The sequence below is a fragment of the Diplotaxodon limnothrissa genome, linkage group LG22 (genome assembly GCF_057381915.1).
Source record: "Diplotaxodon limnothrissa isolate DT_005_m linkage group LG22, D_limnothrissa_male_GT1.1, whole genome shotgun sequence".
Lineage (NCBI taxonomy): Eukaryota > Metazoa > Chordata > Actinopteri > Cichliformes > Cichlidae > Diplotaxodon > Diplotaxodon limnothrissa.
The window spans coordinates 14,080,767-14,094,914 of record NC_140616.1 but is presented as its reverse complement, the minus strand read 5'-3'; the positions used below and the strand labels follow the sequence as shown (position 1 = coordinate 14,094,914).

The 14,148-nt window shown below is 39.9% G+C and overlaps 2 protein-coding genes across 4 annotated transcripts in view; one reads left to right on the top strand and one right to left on the bottom strand.

Annotated features, from left to right (window-relative positions):
• The first annotated feature begins 1,479 nt into the window (after positions 1-1,479).
• On the top strand, positions 1,480-7,395 carry LOC146609598 (small ribosomal subunit protein eS19). 2 transcript variants are annotated; one of them, XM_085346062.1, is made up of 5 exons: positions 1,480-1,550; positions 4,103-4,203; positions 5,402-5,585; positions 5,680-5,734; positions 7,348-7,395. In XM_085346062.1, the coding sequence occupies exons 1-5, from the start codon at positions 1,480-1,482 to the stop codon at positions 7,393-7,395; spliced, it is 459 nt and encodes a 152-aa protein (XP_085202188.1). The 2 variants fall into 2 exon arrangements, with proteins under 2 accessions (XP_085202188.1, XP_085202187.1); XM_085346061.1 differs by lacking the exon at positions 7,348-7,395 and adding an exon at positions 6,482-6,589.
• A 4,789-nt stretch (positions 7,396-12,184) lies between these two features.
• Positions 12,185-14,148, bottom strand: part of kmt2ba (lysine (K)-specific methyltransferase 2Ba) — a 35,100-nt gene continuing 33,136 nt past the window's right edge. For both annotated transcript variants that reach the window (XM_085347046.1, XM_085347047.1), the window contains exon 36: positions 12,185-13,845. In XM_085347046.1, coding sequence (XP_085203172.1) covers positions 13,570-13,845 — 276 coding nt within the window. In that variant the 3' untranslated portion in view covers positions 12,185-13,569. The remainder of the gene's footprint in view (positions 13,846-14,148) is intronic.

Here is a 14,148-nt window from a genome sequence, read left to right as displayed (position 1 = left end):
TTAAAAATGAATTTACATTGTTCTGTAACACCATTGTATGCATAGAAAAGTACGTGGTCTGGTCATTTTGTTGGGATTACATAATGCATTTTTTGAAGCAACTGCACGTCTGCTTAAAAATCTTTTTTCTACTTGAGACTATGTGGCCTAGTAAGATTTCACTTTGCCTTTTAAACGGGACAATTTTAGACGGCAAAATGTTAAGCGCCACGCTAAAAACCCAAGTTTTATGCCCTCAGAGAAAGGTATTGATGAGATGCCTTGAACCTGCACATGCTTTTGAACTGACAATAAAACCCCTTAAGAGCCTGGACTTAAAGTTAAGAGAAAGCTTCAAATCCTCACATTTAACAAGCCATTTGTTTTTATTGTTAATCAATTAAGTGGCTTTCAGCTCAAAACCAATTTTAGTCATTTTTATTTTAAACTTGAGTACAAGCCTGTAATCATCATTTCCCTTGAAGTGTATTTGATGGACTTTTTTAACATTACAATATAGAATTAAGCCTAATGTAATATCCATCAAATAAAATAGTTTGTTATGTATCTGATAAAGACTTATATGGGTTCTGATCTTTGTTATATTTCTGAACAAGGCCAAAGCGCTTAGTTTGGGGGATGGTGACAGATGCTGACTGCTTGGGTAGCTCCAAATCTAATGCGTTGTGTCATGATCAACCGTTGAAATGCACTCTTGTGTTTCCTTCAAACACGGAGCACAGGCTCGGCAGCCGCAGAATGAGCTCCATTTAGCGTTTGACAGCCAAATAAAAGCAACGTTGACTGTATTTGCATAAACTAGAGTTCACTGCAGGTGAAAAATTAAGACGATACCAGCCCTCTGGTGCTTTCCTCCCCCCTCCCTGACTGCAGAGCACTTTCTGAAAAGGATCCTGATAAACACGAAGTGGGCCAGGGTGTAAAGAAAGGTGCCACAACAGTCCCCCCTGCTGGGATTCAGCAGGAGTACTTCATAAACTGCATCCTCATATTCAAAAACTCGCTTTTTAATATTGTTTCGCCACCTTTTTTGACCCGTAGGATTACAATACAAGTGGAGAATATTGCCGTCAGTGTTACTTAGGTTTAAAGGGTGAATTAAGCTGGGATATTAAGCGGCAGGCGAGGTTAGTTTGGGATAAGGTATCATCTTTTCCAAACGAGGGCAGTCTCCCTCCATCCCTCTTCAGCATCCTTTTTTGCTGCAGTCACTAAGCTGGGAGTCCATAACCGCCTGCCTGTCGTCTCTGTGGGGCCTATACAAAGTAAGATATTTGGTAATATATGATAATGACAGGTGTACGTTTGAGTAACAGAAAGAGGCGAAGTGTCTGCCCCGCTTTCAGTTACTTTAGCTAGGCTAGCTTAGAGTTTTAGCTAACGTTAGCACGGACGGTACATCAGCGCTGATTTTCTGCTCGTAAAGCCGCAAACAGTGTATCATTTTCAGCTCACCCCTGTCTCCAACTGTCCTTCTAGATGCCCAGCGTCACGGTGAAAGATGTCAACCAGCAAGAGTTTGTCAAAGCACTGTCAGCTTTCCTCAAAAAGTAAGTAATGCACCACAACCTGCCTCTGCGCTTATCTGATGACGGGCTGATGTCCACCTGTCAATCAAGCGGGATGATGGGGTATTTGTGAAGGCTGGGCAGAGGCTCAGACAGCTGCAATACGCGGTGAATCACAGGGAAAGGACAGTTTATTAATGCAGACACCGAACTGAGGGCCACCTAAGATTATACTTTTTTTTATTTATTTATTTTTATTTTAATTAAAGGACGGGCGATAGAGGGAAGAGAGGAGGACAACAGAATAAACACTTGAAAATTAAACTTCGGAGATTAAAATTGTAAATTTGAAGAAGAAATGCTTCGAAGGAAAAAACAAAAGCTAAAAAACAAACAAACAAAAAAACAAAACAAAAAAAACAACCCAAAACTATGCGTCCTAGAAAAGAAAAATTCAATTTGAGAGATGAAGTTAATCGGAGAGTGTAAATTTGTGAGTGTTTAGCTAATTTTACGTCAAAGTAGCGCAAATTAGAATAAACTGGCAGATTTATGAGGGATAAAAAGGTAAATGCAGAAGAAGAATTGACACTTTTTTTGTGGCAAAAAACTGGCACATATTGGGTGGGATTGTGAAAAGAAATGATTAAAACTGTAGATTTGAGAGGGAAAGCTGCTAAATTTACTATATTGAACTATATTCCAATTTTTTTTAATTGAATTTGTGTCAGACCTTATTTATTTATAAATCAAATTTATAATTTTTTTTAAAAAGCTACAAGTCTTCCTAACATGCAATGATTTTACAAGTTTTGTTTTTCAGCGATTACATTAATCTTGAAGACTTCCTAGAGAGACCCATGCAAAGTAATAAGAGATTGGCATACCGAGGAGACAAAGAATGGAAGAAACTCGGGAAGAAAAGCAGACCACAAATACAGGAGTGTATTTACACAGAGGGCTAATTTCAAACAAGACACAGGTGGGAGCAGAGCTCAGGCACAGACAACTAAATAGAGGTGAAAACAATGAAGGAAAAAAACAAGAAAAACTGGAAGTAAAACCAAAATAATATACATGAGAGATCTAATTTGGTTACAATCAGAACCTGAAGTTTTGATTGCATAGTTTTCACAGCTAGGTTTCAGTAAAACACACACACAGATGATTTCTTAAAATGTATATGCATGCATAGACAATTATATTTGTATAACTTTAATAGTACTAAAGAAACAACCAGTCTCGTGGCCAGTTACGTCTTCTGTATTTAGATTAAAATTTTTGTAAAATGTAAGTCACTCAGGAAAATCCAGTTCATAGTTAAAAAGTGATTTAATATAACTATTTTAAAGGGTCTCAGTCTCCGTAGCAGAGTAAAAGAATGAAACACACATGGGCTCCAGAATGTAGTAAACCACAGTAGCAGCCATGATGACATGATGCTGTATTTCAGTGCGGCTTCTGACACATCACAGATGTTCTCTCTCTTGTGGTATGTGGCCATTCTCAGTTGAGTATTGCTGATTTTCTATGTATATCACTGCTGTCTTGTTCACACGTATAAACAGTTTCACATATGTTTCCCTTTCACTCACCACCGTGTGTGTGTCAGTGTTTATTGTGTGGTTTTTACTGGCCGATAAATCACATTTACAACCAGTGAACCTTCAGAGTACAGCCCGACTGACGGCTGATATTAACTGTTTGCCGATATATCGGCTACAGTTGCAATAGCCGATAAATTAAAGTGAAAATGTAAAGAAGAGAGGGGCGAGATGCCCTTAAACACTGAGTGTTGATGTTGTATAGTATGTCTACAAAAGGGCGCTCTCTAACTTCCATGTTGGCAACACAAATGTGATAACCAGCTGATCCGAACTGAGTGGCAGTGAGTAATCTGTGACTTGCTGTGACAAGAAAACTAGATTAAACTGCATTTTCATATTAGCTTAGTAATTTGAATATATATAACAAATATAATAATTTTCTTTATGTTTTGTGTGTCTGAAAGAAAAACTATTGGCTGATGTATCAGGTTCTTAGTTTTTTTTTAACTATGTTAAATATTGGTATCAGTATCAGTCTTAAAAATCCTATATAGGTCAGCCTGTACTCCAGAGGGAGCTCAGACTCATGCAACAACAATAATACACCCCCTGAATGCTGAAAAAAGAAAGCAAAATTCCAGCTTGTTTCATTTTCTTTATTGTGCTTTATTTTACAATAGATACCCCACTGGTCTTTCTGCACATATGCTGTACCTCTACTGCCATACTTTTGCCTGCATGGGATTAATAGAGGCTGTATTTTCATATTTCTCATGATGGAAATTTCTAACTTAGAACTACTTTAAATATGTACACTGTTAGTGCACTTAAGTGGAAACATCCTACAAAGAGCAATAAAATATGAAGTTCTTACTTTGACTCTCATCCAAATTGTAATCAAAGCTTTTTATGACCAAAAAAATCTGCCTTACTCTACACGATGAAGTCTTTACCTTTATTATCATATATATGAGTTGGAAAAGCAAACAATTTAATATGTATCACGCTGTTTTTATTCATCACATCACCTACTAATTGATTTTTCAGGTCTGGCAAACTGAAGGTCCCAGAGTGGGTTGATACCGTGAAGCTTGCCAGGCACAAGGAGCTTGCCCCCTGTGACGACAACTGGTTTTACACCAGAGCAGGTTGGTTTTCGTTTCCACGTGCAGCTGGAGTGACAAGTAATCATAAAAAGTAAATGAAAGTCATGAACATGTCAGGCTCAGTCCTCTCTAGTGTGTGGATGTGCAGTTTCTCTCTGTCTCAAGCTGTTTTAATTATTGTTCAGACAAAATAAACAATTACACACCGAACAATTACCCAAACAGAGTTGATTACAGTCAACATGAAAAGCAATCATTAGCTGAATTGACTCAGTGAACTGAAATGTTTAACCAGAAGATATATTTTATTTGATAAAGTTTGGGTTCTGGAAATCTCATCTTAAGATGGAAAAACAATTCGGTCTTGGAGTTATTTGTACCTTTTTTAGGCATCCTTGTGATTTATGATCATACACAAACAGCTGAGTAACACAGGCAGGCCTTTCACTGTGGCTACCATGAACCTAGGTGCAGTACAGTCAAATCTGTTCTTTGTTTCTGAGCCCCTGATTTAGGGAACATTGTCTTAATTATGTCATTTTATTAATTCATGATTTCTTTTGAGTTTTGATTTATGTTGTTTGGTCTTCTGTTTATAATGTTTTATGTTCCCTGGTCCATTGGAATCTCTTTGTCATTTTTGCCCTTAGTTATTTGCTTTGATGGTAATAAGTTTGTTACTTCCTTTTGTGATCCTTCTCTGTTTGCCAGTCTTGTCTCTGTGGTCATTTTCTGTGTAGTTCATTTCCTGTTTTATGTTTGTGGTCTTTTGTCCCTGATGGTTTCTATTTAGTGCAACATCTTTTGTCCCATTATCCCTGATTTGTGTTGTGTTTTCCTTCTCAGCTGTGTATTGGATTGCCTGGAGTTATGCTTTGCTTTGGATTACTTTCAGACTTTATTATGCTTATATTTAAGGGCTCTACTTTATGCTTTACTCCTGTGTCCCATGTCTGGGTCTGCAATCCTGACACTTTCTCCTGTTTGTTAACTTAGATTTCCATTATTGAGATAGTAGCATGCTGCACATTGTGCTTCTGCCTGGAATAAAAATTTGTTATATGAATAAAGAATATTCGCGAAATTCAATAGAAACGCATGCACTGCACACTGTTCCTTTACCTGTGGATGTCCTGTACTGACTTATATTAGCTCTAAAATATGTTGACTTCTTGTATTTTGAATGATAAAATAAGTTCATACTGAAACATACTGCACTGTATATGATACGTGCCACCAGCATCCACGGCCCGCCACCTGTACCTGCGAGGAGGGGTCGGCGTGGGCTCCATGATCAAAATCTACGGTGGCCGCCAGAGGAACGGCGTATGCCCCGCCCACTTCAGCGTAGGATCCAGGAACGTGGCGAGGAAGGTCCTGCAAGCTCTGGAGGGCCTCAAGATGGTGGAGAAGGATCCCAATGGGTGAGAAGGGTGAATGCTGAGACGATGTGATTCTGAGGTGGTGACTTCACAACAACTGTTATTTTTAAATGTTTTAAAATATTTGTGCTTACAGCGGTCGTAGACTGACCTCTCAGGGTCAGAGAGACCTGGATAGGATCGCTGGGCAGGTGAGTTGTTAGACTTGCACTACATGCATATGTGGATTTATCTGTGCATAAAAATGTTGTTTCATTCTCTGTAATGTGCATATTATTCCTGCAGTTAGTTAAAGACTGTAATTGAGAGGGGTTAATCAGAATTTGTATTATTTTTATGGTGTAGAGGATAAAAATAATACTTTTTTTCAGCAGAACTATAGTGACAGTGAGCAGGGGATCATATCTAATTGTCATAATGTTGTTAAATAACTCTTTACAGTGGACCCATTATGGTCTTTGAGGTCCATGTATGTAAAAGTAATTCCTTTGAGCCAAACGCTCAGGCTAAGAGTTTCAGTCTTTTTCTAGTCTTGGATCTGTACGATATCACAGAGTAGGGAATTCCCTAATGTGGTCATCTCAGACATGCAGCAGCCCCACCCACCTACTGCTCAAGCCTTTTGTTTATGAAGAAATCAATTGGATAAAAGCTGGTTTAAAGGCTGTGTCTCAGACCCAGTTTAAGACAAATAAAAATGATTTTTGTTTTTTATTCAGTATGAGATGCTACTCTTAAAAGGTAAGAATAAATGGAAGCTCATTACATTTATTTTTTGCTGTCATAGTAAAAAGAAAGCACAGCATCTGTTAATTCTAAGGTCTAGTTTGTTCAGATGTAGCTTTGCAAACCTGAGCTGTGCTGGTATGTGTTTAGTGTTTTTCTAATTGTAGTGTTCAGTGGTTTACACATTCAGCTAACAAGCGAAATATCCCCAGTTCAAGACCAGCAGAAGACACAAATCCCTCGGAGGGTGGCGTCAGGAAGGACAAAAATCTGTGCCAAATCAAATATGTGGCTTCATCCTCTGTGGTGATCCCTTGTGAATATGCAGCCGAAAGAAGGTCTCTGCTGTCGGGAACTTTAACACTTAACGCGCTAACTGAGAGTTTATCCAAGCTTTGTACGGATGACCTTGCGGTGAATTTGTTGGGTTTTCCACAGCTGCCATGAATGTTTTCCACTTGTGAATAATCTTTCTCACTGCAAAATGGACTTGAGATTGTTTTGAAATGATGTCATAGCCCCTCGCAGATTGACGGGCAGCAAGAATTGCTTCTCCAAGGTGATGTCTTTCTTTCTTGGCATTGTGTTAATGCACCCGAACGCTCCAGAGCATCAGTATGGGAAGGGTTATGAGATTATTACCATACAATCCATCATCTCCTTTTATAGAGGTGTTCGTATTTGGATAATTTTAAGACCTGCTAAGGGCCAGATGATTTATTTTTCATGATCTCATTCGTAAAACTCTAGAACTGAAAGAGTGTGCGCTTCCTTTTTTTTTTTTATCATGACTGTAGACACATTTGATACTTGCAGAGGGCTTCAAAGACATCAGAAATTAAATGTCATTATTGCTCAACCCTTTACAGCACCAGATGTGCAGCATACAGTTGAAGTGGCTCCCTCTAGTGTTGTGTCTCAGTTATGGCAACAATGTAAAACATATAATCATATGTGAGATATTTCTTGGGATCTCTAAATAAATACTGCATGCCTTGTGTGCAGAGTATAGCTTCTCAGTTTGTTACATCAGCACGACTGTCCTCTCTCCTCTTTTTATTGTCTTTTGTGTGCTCAGGTTGCCTCAGCAAACAAGAAACAGCGGAGTTTACAGAGCGCCATCTGAGGACGTTATATAAGAATCCTGAGAAAAGGAATGCAGTTATGCCTTACCGCTTATTTACTCAAGTTCACCCTCCTCCCACATCAACCCAGTGCCGACAGTAACCGAGCACAAAGAGGCACTTCATAGCGATGCATGTGTCTAAAATACAGCGAGTGCAAATATCATACATGAATGTTTTGCAGCAGTCAGAGGTTGGCGGTGGCCTTGTAACATTAAGGCGCAGAGTGGAAACAAAAGCACTCCGAATGCAGTGTTACAAAGCAAAAGCATGTTCGTATTTTTGCCTACGAATGTGAAGCAATGGAGAGAAAAAGAAATGTGAGAGCAGATGTAGAAAGGAAAGAAATGCAAAGAATTCTCATGCACATTTTTATTCATTTTCTAACTTTGTGTTTGCAGAATGGTATTACTGAGCACATATACGTTATACAGGATGCTCTGAATAAAATGAGTATGAGCACTGACTGAATGTCAGTTTTTATATGGGCCTGTGAGTGACTCTTGCTCAGTTTAGCTGCTGCTCATGACGCTGCTTATCCAGCTGATGTAGTAATTGAGTAATTAGGACCCTACACCACCGGGCAGAACATGTTCCCTCTAAGCCTGAAGGGAAAAAGAAGGAACACACGCATGTAAAGGAAGCACTCAAAACGTGCGGCTATCCTAAATGGGCGTTCTTAAAGTCAGCAAACAGGCACAGAAAAGAAGACCAGACACCAGCGAGGGAGGATAAGAAAGACAGACGCAACAACATTGTCATCCCCTATGTAGCCGGTGTATCAGAAAAACTCAGGAGTTTTCTCCAAGCATGACATCCCGGTGCATTTCAGACCCAGCAACACGCTCAGACAGAAACTGGTTCACCCAAAAGACAAAACGCCAAAACACAAACTTAACAATGTGGTGTATGCTGTACGGTGCAGCGAGGAATGTCCAGACCTCTACATTGGAGAGACCAAACAGCCACTTCACAAGCGCATGGCACAACACAGAAGAGCCACCTCCACAGGACAAGACTCAGCAGTCCATCTGCATCTTAAGGACAAAGGTCACTCTTTCGAGGATGGCAATGTTCACATTTTGGACAGAGAGGACAGACGGTTTGAAAGAGGAGTGAAAGAAGCCATTTACGTCCACTGTGAGCGACCATCTTTGAACAGAGGCGGTGGTTTATGACTCCAACTGTCTGCCATCTATAATCCAGTTTTGAGTTCCCTCCCCAGACGCCTTAACGCCCACTCACATCCTGGGCCATCTGACCTCAGGAATTCGCATGATAAGGTGGGGCCAGGTTTCACAATGAGCTCACCCGAAACCCTGGCTGATTGGGACCCACACCCAGTTTCACACCTTGGCTCAGGCGATTAGAGGATCATCAGGGGGTCTTTTTGTCCCTCTGTGATACTCTCACTAAGTTTAAATCTGGGACTCCCCACCATTTGACCTTAGAACTGAAGAAGCTTCTCAGATGAGAGGTGAAACGTCTTCAAGCAACTTAAAGAAGTCCAGACGCTTTTCTTTGCAAGCTCCTTTGACTACGATGACCTGGATGACTGAGAACCTTCACAGACATACATATTCAGTAAACTTAAATATTCATTTCACAGAAGGCTGGTCAGCAAGGCTTTCTTCTTCATCATCTTCAGGGTTTGCACCAGTGTACTGCAAGCCCTGCCAGACCTGAACACCAGGCTAAGACCCGTACATTCTGTAGATATAGGCTTTAATCTAATGTATCTTATTGGCATACTTTCACCTATTTTATGAAAGGTTTAATCTATAAAACCCATAACATTCAGATTAACAGGCTGATGATCAAATTAGGTAGCTTAAGACAAGCATTTTACTCCAAATACTTTGGCCCAGAGATCCAAACAATGGATCTCAAACAGAATAACAGCACTGTGTGAGAAAAGTGACAATTAGAAGCACAATAACACAACAATTCAAAGAATTTGAATTGTAAAAAACAAAACAGGATATGTTCCATGTACTAACAGAAACTTCCCCTTTTTCTATAATTTTATACATTTATTACAATTTAAATCATGCTGACACATTTTTCTCATTTACTACAGCAGCATTTCTTTACCACGTCAAAAACTAAGAAAAGCTGTTACAAATGGCCTTCTTTTTCTTTTTTCTAAATATGTAGTTAAACTTCTTTAGTTTCACTGGTGCTGCCTGCTTAGGATCAAAATGGGCTGTAACGTGAGTCTCCATGTAAAATGAGTGCATCATACCTGCTCTAACACAAGACAAATGGCTGAAAAAAGCGAGTGAATCATGAGTTATGGAGCAACTGGCTCATAAGATAAGGTTTTATGAGGACTGGGTTCGAGAGGAATAGAAGCAACATGTCAATGACAGGGTGAGGTCACAGGAACACATGGTAAACAAACCAGTATATGATGTAAATCTGCAGAGCGGCTGAAAATAGCAGCACTGCGAGCACATAATTCTCACAGTGAATTGGCTAAAAACACTCAAGATCTATCCAAACTGAACCAAGGACACATGAATCACTTGATTTTATCTGTAAATGTGTATTTAAAAAGTATAAGGACTAGTAGATGCCCTGTCTGAGCTGAGCAAGACAACACCTGTAACATTTCTCTTCAAAGCATCACAGCATGAAGTTGTTAAACGTGGGATCAGGTAAGTTAGTTATGGATAAAAGATTCTTCTGAATGTAACTGATGACATCTTTTCTGGAAAAAAACATTCTTGACATGCAATGAGTAAATTAAATCCCAAACAAACCACGATGATGGCAGATGTCATAATGTTACCCATGTGATTGTGATGAAACCACCATGCTGACAGATATTTGCTACATTTGGTCACTTGTCCTTATGATGTCTTTGTTTGAGTGCTATATTTCTGTAATTAAAAATCCTCTTCAGTCTCTACAATCAGGAATAACAGAAAAAGGCAATCAATTGGTCCTTTTGTACCAAGGTGGCTCCTGATAACAGGCAAGCACCCTCACCTCTCATCCCTGCAAGCCTCTCTCCTCTCTTTCCCTCTGAACTGTAGCGGAAGTGAGGTATAAAATATCACAGAGTACTTAAGTAAATGTACTTAGTTACATTCTAAGACACTTTGACTAGGTTTTCTCTCCAACAATACTGCTGGATCTCCCTCTTACAGTCAATATTAGAGTGAGAGCATCTTTCTGATGCTCAATTAGATGCCATTAGAGTGTAAACCTGCACCAGTGAAGTTTAATAAGAAGTGCACTCAGTCTCAGATTTCATGCGCATACTTGTGTACCACCTCAGTCTCTTTGTGTGCACTGGGCTTTAACTCACTGGGCATTTACTGGTGTCTCCATGCACGGATCCAGCGCAGACCAGTGACCTCGGGGACGGTAGTGATAAGGTTCCTGCAGATTGCGTCATCAACGATGGGCTCCCACAGGCACTGAAGATTGCTGGGGTAGTAGAAAACTGGTTGAAAATCGGGTGATGTAATGTTAATTTTGCACATATCTCCTGCCTCCACAAGAATGCATTAGGAGACACGATAATCCCACATCAAAGCACAAGCATTTCTTTAACTCTAACTAGCAATGACTAATTTTAATCATTAGACAAAAAAGCTGTTTATATCCATCTCACAGACATGTCATTATGTACTTTTAAAACTATTGATATTTATTTAGACTCTTTCTCTCTGATTGATCTCTCCTTCTTTAAATGAGCCAGGCATAACATTATGGTAGACCGTGTGTCGAGGTTCTCAAGACAACATCACACACTAACCTGTATTCAGAGGCTCAATTCATTCATGCACTTTTCAACTCTTTTAATTCAAATAAAATGTACAATTATTGTTCTTTTCTTGCCTGTCACTGGGCAAGAGATGGGGTACATCCTGAACAGGAGAGACAGACAACCAATCACACACAGTCACACCTACGGCTAATGTAGAATCACCAATTAACTTAACATAATATGCAGTATTGTGCAAAACTCTTGAGCCACCCCTCATTTCTTTATATTGTGTTAGAAAAATGGGAAATAGGCATAGTGATTTATTGAAACATGCAAATGTACATGATAGTTCAGTATATAAGGCAAGCTTGAAAGTAAATATTTGGTGTGACCAACTTTATTCTTCAACATAGTGTGAACGCTTTTAGGCAGCTCTTGTGTTTTCTTTAAAGTCTTCAGGAATTGTTCTCCAGGCTTCTTGAAGGACACTCAGGGTGTTGGCTAACTTTTGTTCTGTTCTCCATCAAGATGATATCACACTGCTGTGGTTCTGGGGAGGCCAATCCATGACTTCTGGGAGTGTTCCCTTGTGCGTCTTTCTCATTATCGTGCTGAAAAATGAGGCCTTTTGTCAGTCAGATGCTTTCCAGATCCTATTTTATGGTGGATATGGTTCAAGACTTTTGCACTGAAGTGAATGTGCCTAAGCAGTTAGGCAAATAGACAGATAGACACCACGCCCCCTTTTCCCAGTAATGCAAAAAGCTGGTTCCAGCTTTGAATGATAATTTATATAATAATAATAATAATAATAATCCGTTTTATAAGTTCATAACATTCTGGCATGTTTCTACAAGATCAATCCAGTCTGATAGATCATCAGTTTTTTTTCCCCACAGGTCTGATTTTTTTCTACTTTTAATCAAACATCTTCAGCTGTGTGATTTTTCCTGTATATTTCACTGTGAATGCCTTCAGGTTCTGTTTGTGCGTTAAGAAAATCAGCAGCAGGAAAGCAAACTTTGAACAAATTTTATTGAACATAAATTAAAAAAAAATTGGAGGTAAAAAAATATTCAACAGGCTTAGAAATTCTTTACAACTATGTACAGGACAGGATCCATGTGAGCTGATACAGTAACAAAGATTTGTGTCAAATTCAGTCATGAATCCTACAAAACAAAAAGTCCACAGCAGTCAGCCTAAAGTCCCAGATCCTTGTGTACATCCAGTGGCGGGGGCACAATTACACAATGGAGTTTCCTAACAAAAAAAATAAAAAAAAGAGGAAGAAAGAAAAAGCACAAAAAAGGTGACCACCTACTCTAAGTGTCCAACAGCAGTGATGTTACCTGTTTCTTAATATCGAAATTCAATAATTAGAAAGCTTAAAGAGCAAGAAAGCAGTTTTTCCATTGTGTGTTGTGTAATTAAATTAAATCTCACTTCTTTCTTTGAGGTAGAACACCTGAGGGAGATTTGTGTGGGGGGGCACAAAACAATGATTAACCAGACAACAATTGAAGGGAATAAGCTTCACTGTTGCTCAGCCTACAAAGAGAAGGTTAAAAGCTCAAACACATTTACTTCCATTAGTCTGATGACCATACATTTATTGTTCAAATGTACAAAAAGAGCTGTAAGGGACCGTGCCGGGGAAAGATCACCGTTTTCCTTTTGAATGCTGCACCAAGGAAATGCTTCCTCGTAGGCCTTAAAACATACAAACTGCACAAACAAAGAGAACAAAGAAAGAGTGTAACAGTGGGTAAAAGCATTCGGGTCACAGCATCTGTGCCGTTACAAATAAAAACAGAAGCTTTCGGCTGACTGGAGGAGCACAAAGGTTCGATTGACGCTATTAAAACTAACCTGTGGGATAAATGTCATCAGCACCTAAAATATTAAGTGAATGGGAATTTGTAATTCACTTAATTCAAGTCCCTGCTTCCGAGAGATGTGGTATCCAGAGTAAAAAGAGCTGCACTGCTGCTTTATAGTAAAAGTGAGTCCTGTCTGCTGCCAGAGAAGGCTGGGTCATGCTAAGGTGCTGTAGAAATTCTCCTCTTCGTCGCTCTCTGACTTCTTATTTACAGAGACAGACAGACAGCTGAAGTTAGGTCACTTCAGTTTGCACTTCTTTTTTTCCCCAGTTCCAGCAAAGGGCGCTGACAGCAAAGTCAGCGATGTAAAACAAAGTGTGAAGTAGATGAGAAACAGTACATAAATCCATCGTGTATGTGCGTGCATGTGTAGACTTCATCCCAAGCTTTCACATATGGCTCTTGTCTTGTGTACGTCCTTCACGGGTCTGTAGGTTGATCTTCTGAACACTGGCTCAGGTCTGTGTGCGTTATTGACCTCCATCATATGGCTACAGTTGCCTTCATGATTTCATTTGCCGCCTGAGCTGCATCAGCTACGACAGCTTATTAGGGTTAGCGGTGAGGGGGGGTTAATTCAGATAGCGGCGGCAGCGCCTCGCCCCGCAGTTGCAGGAGAGCTTGTTGCTCTCGTCCTCGATGGGGAACTTGTAGTCGTAGGTGAGCTCTTCTCCCCGGTAGATCTTCCTCAATGCGAAGATAACGATGTGCTTGCGTCCGTCCACGTTGATGACGCGCGAGTAGCAGTTCGGCTCGCACGAGTGGTTGATGAAACGAGCCGCATTGCCCTGCATCGTGGCGTCGACCACGTCGAAGTCGTCGATGCGGAACATGTAGCAGCCGATGCCCTGGAGTACAGAAACACACACATTACTTTCACATTTTAGGATTAAAGGTGTTTCATTGTTCTCGCCCCTTATGAATGTTGCCCACGATGTAAAAGGAATTTGACCGCCTTAAATTTTAATGGTATGCCCCCCCGAGTCTAGTGAGAGTGTGCCTTAAGGAAGTGAAAGCAAAAGGAAGATGTTGAAGTGCGTTTAGCTGGTGATCAAAGAATAAAAGAAAAAACCCTTTAAAAAAAAAAGTTTTATTTTAATCAGCTGACTTGTTCCAGGTTCATCCGACGTGCCTGTTTGTTCCTGTTTGAA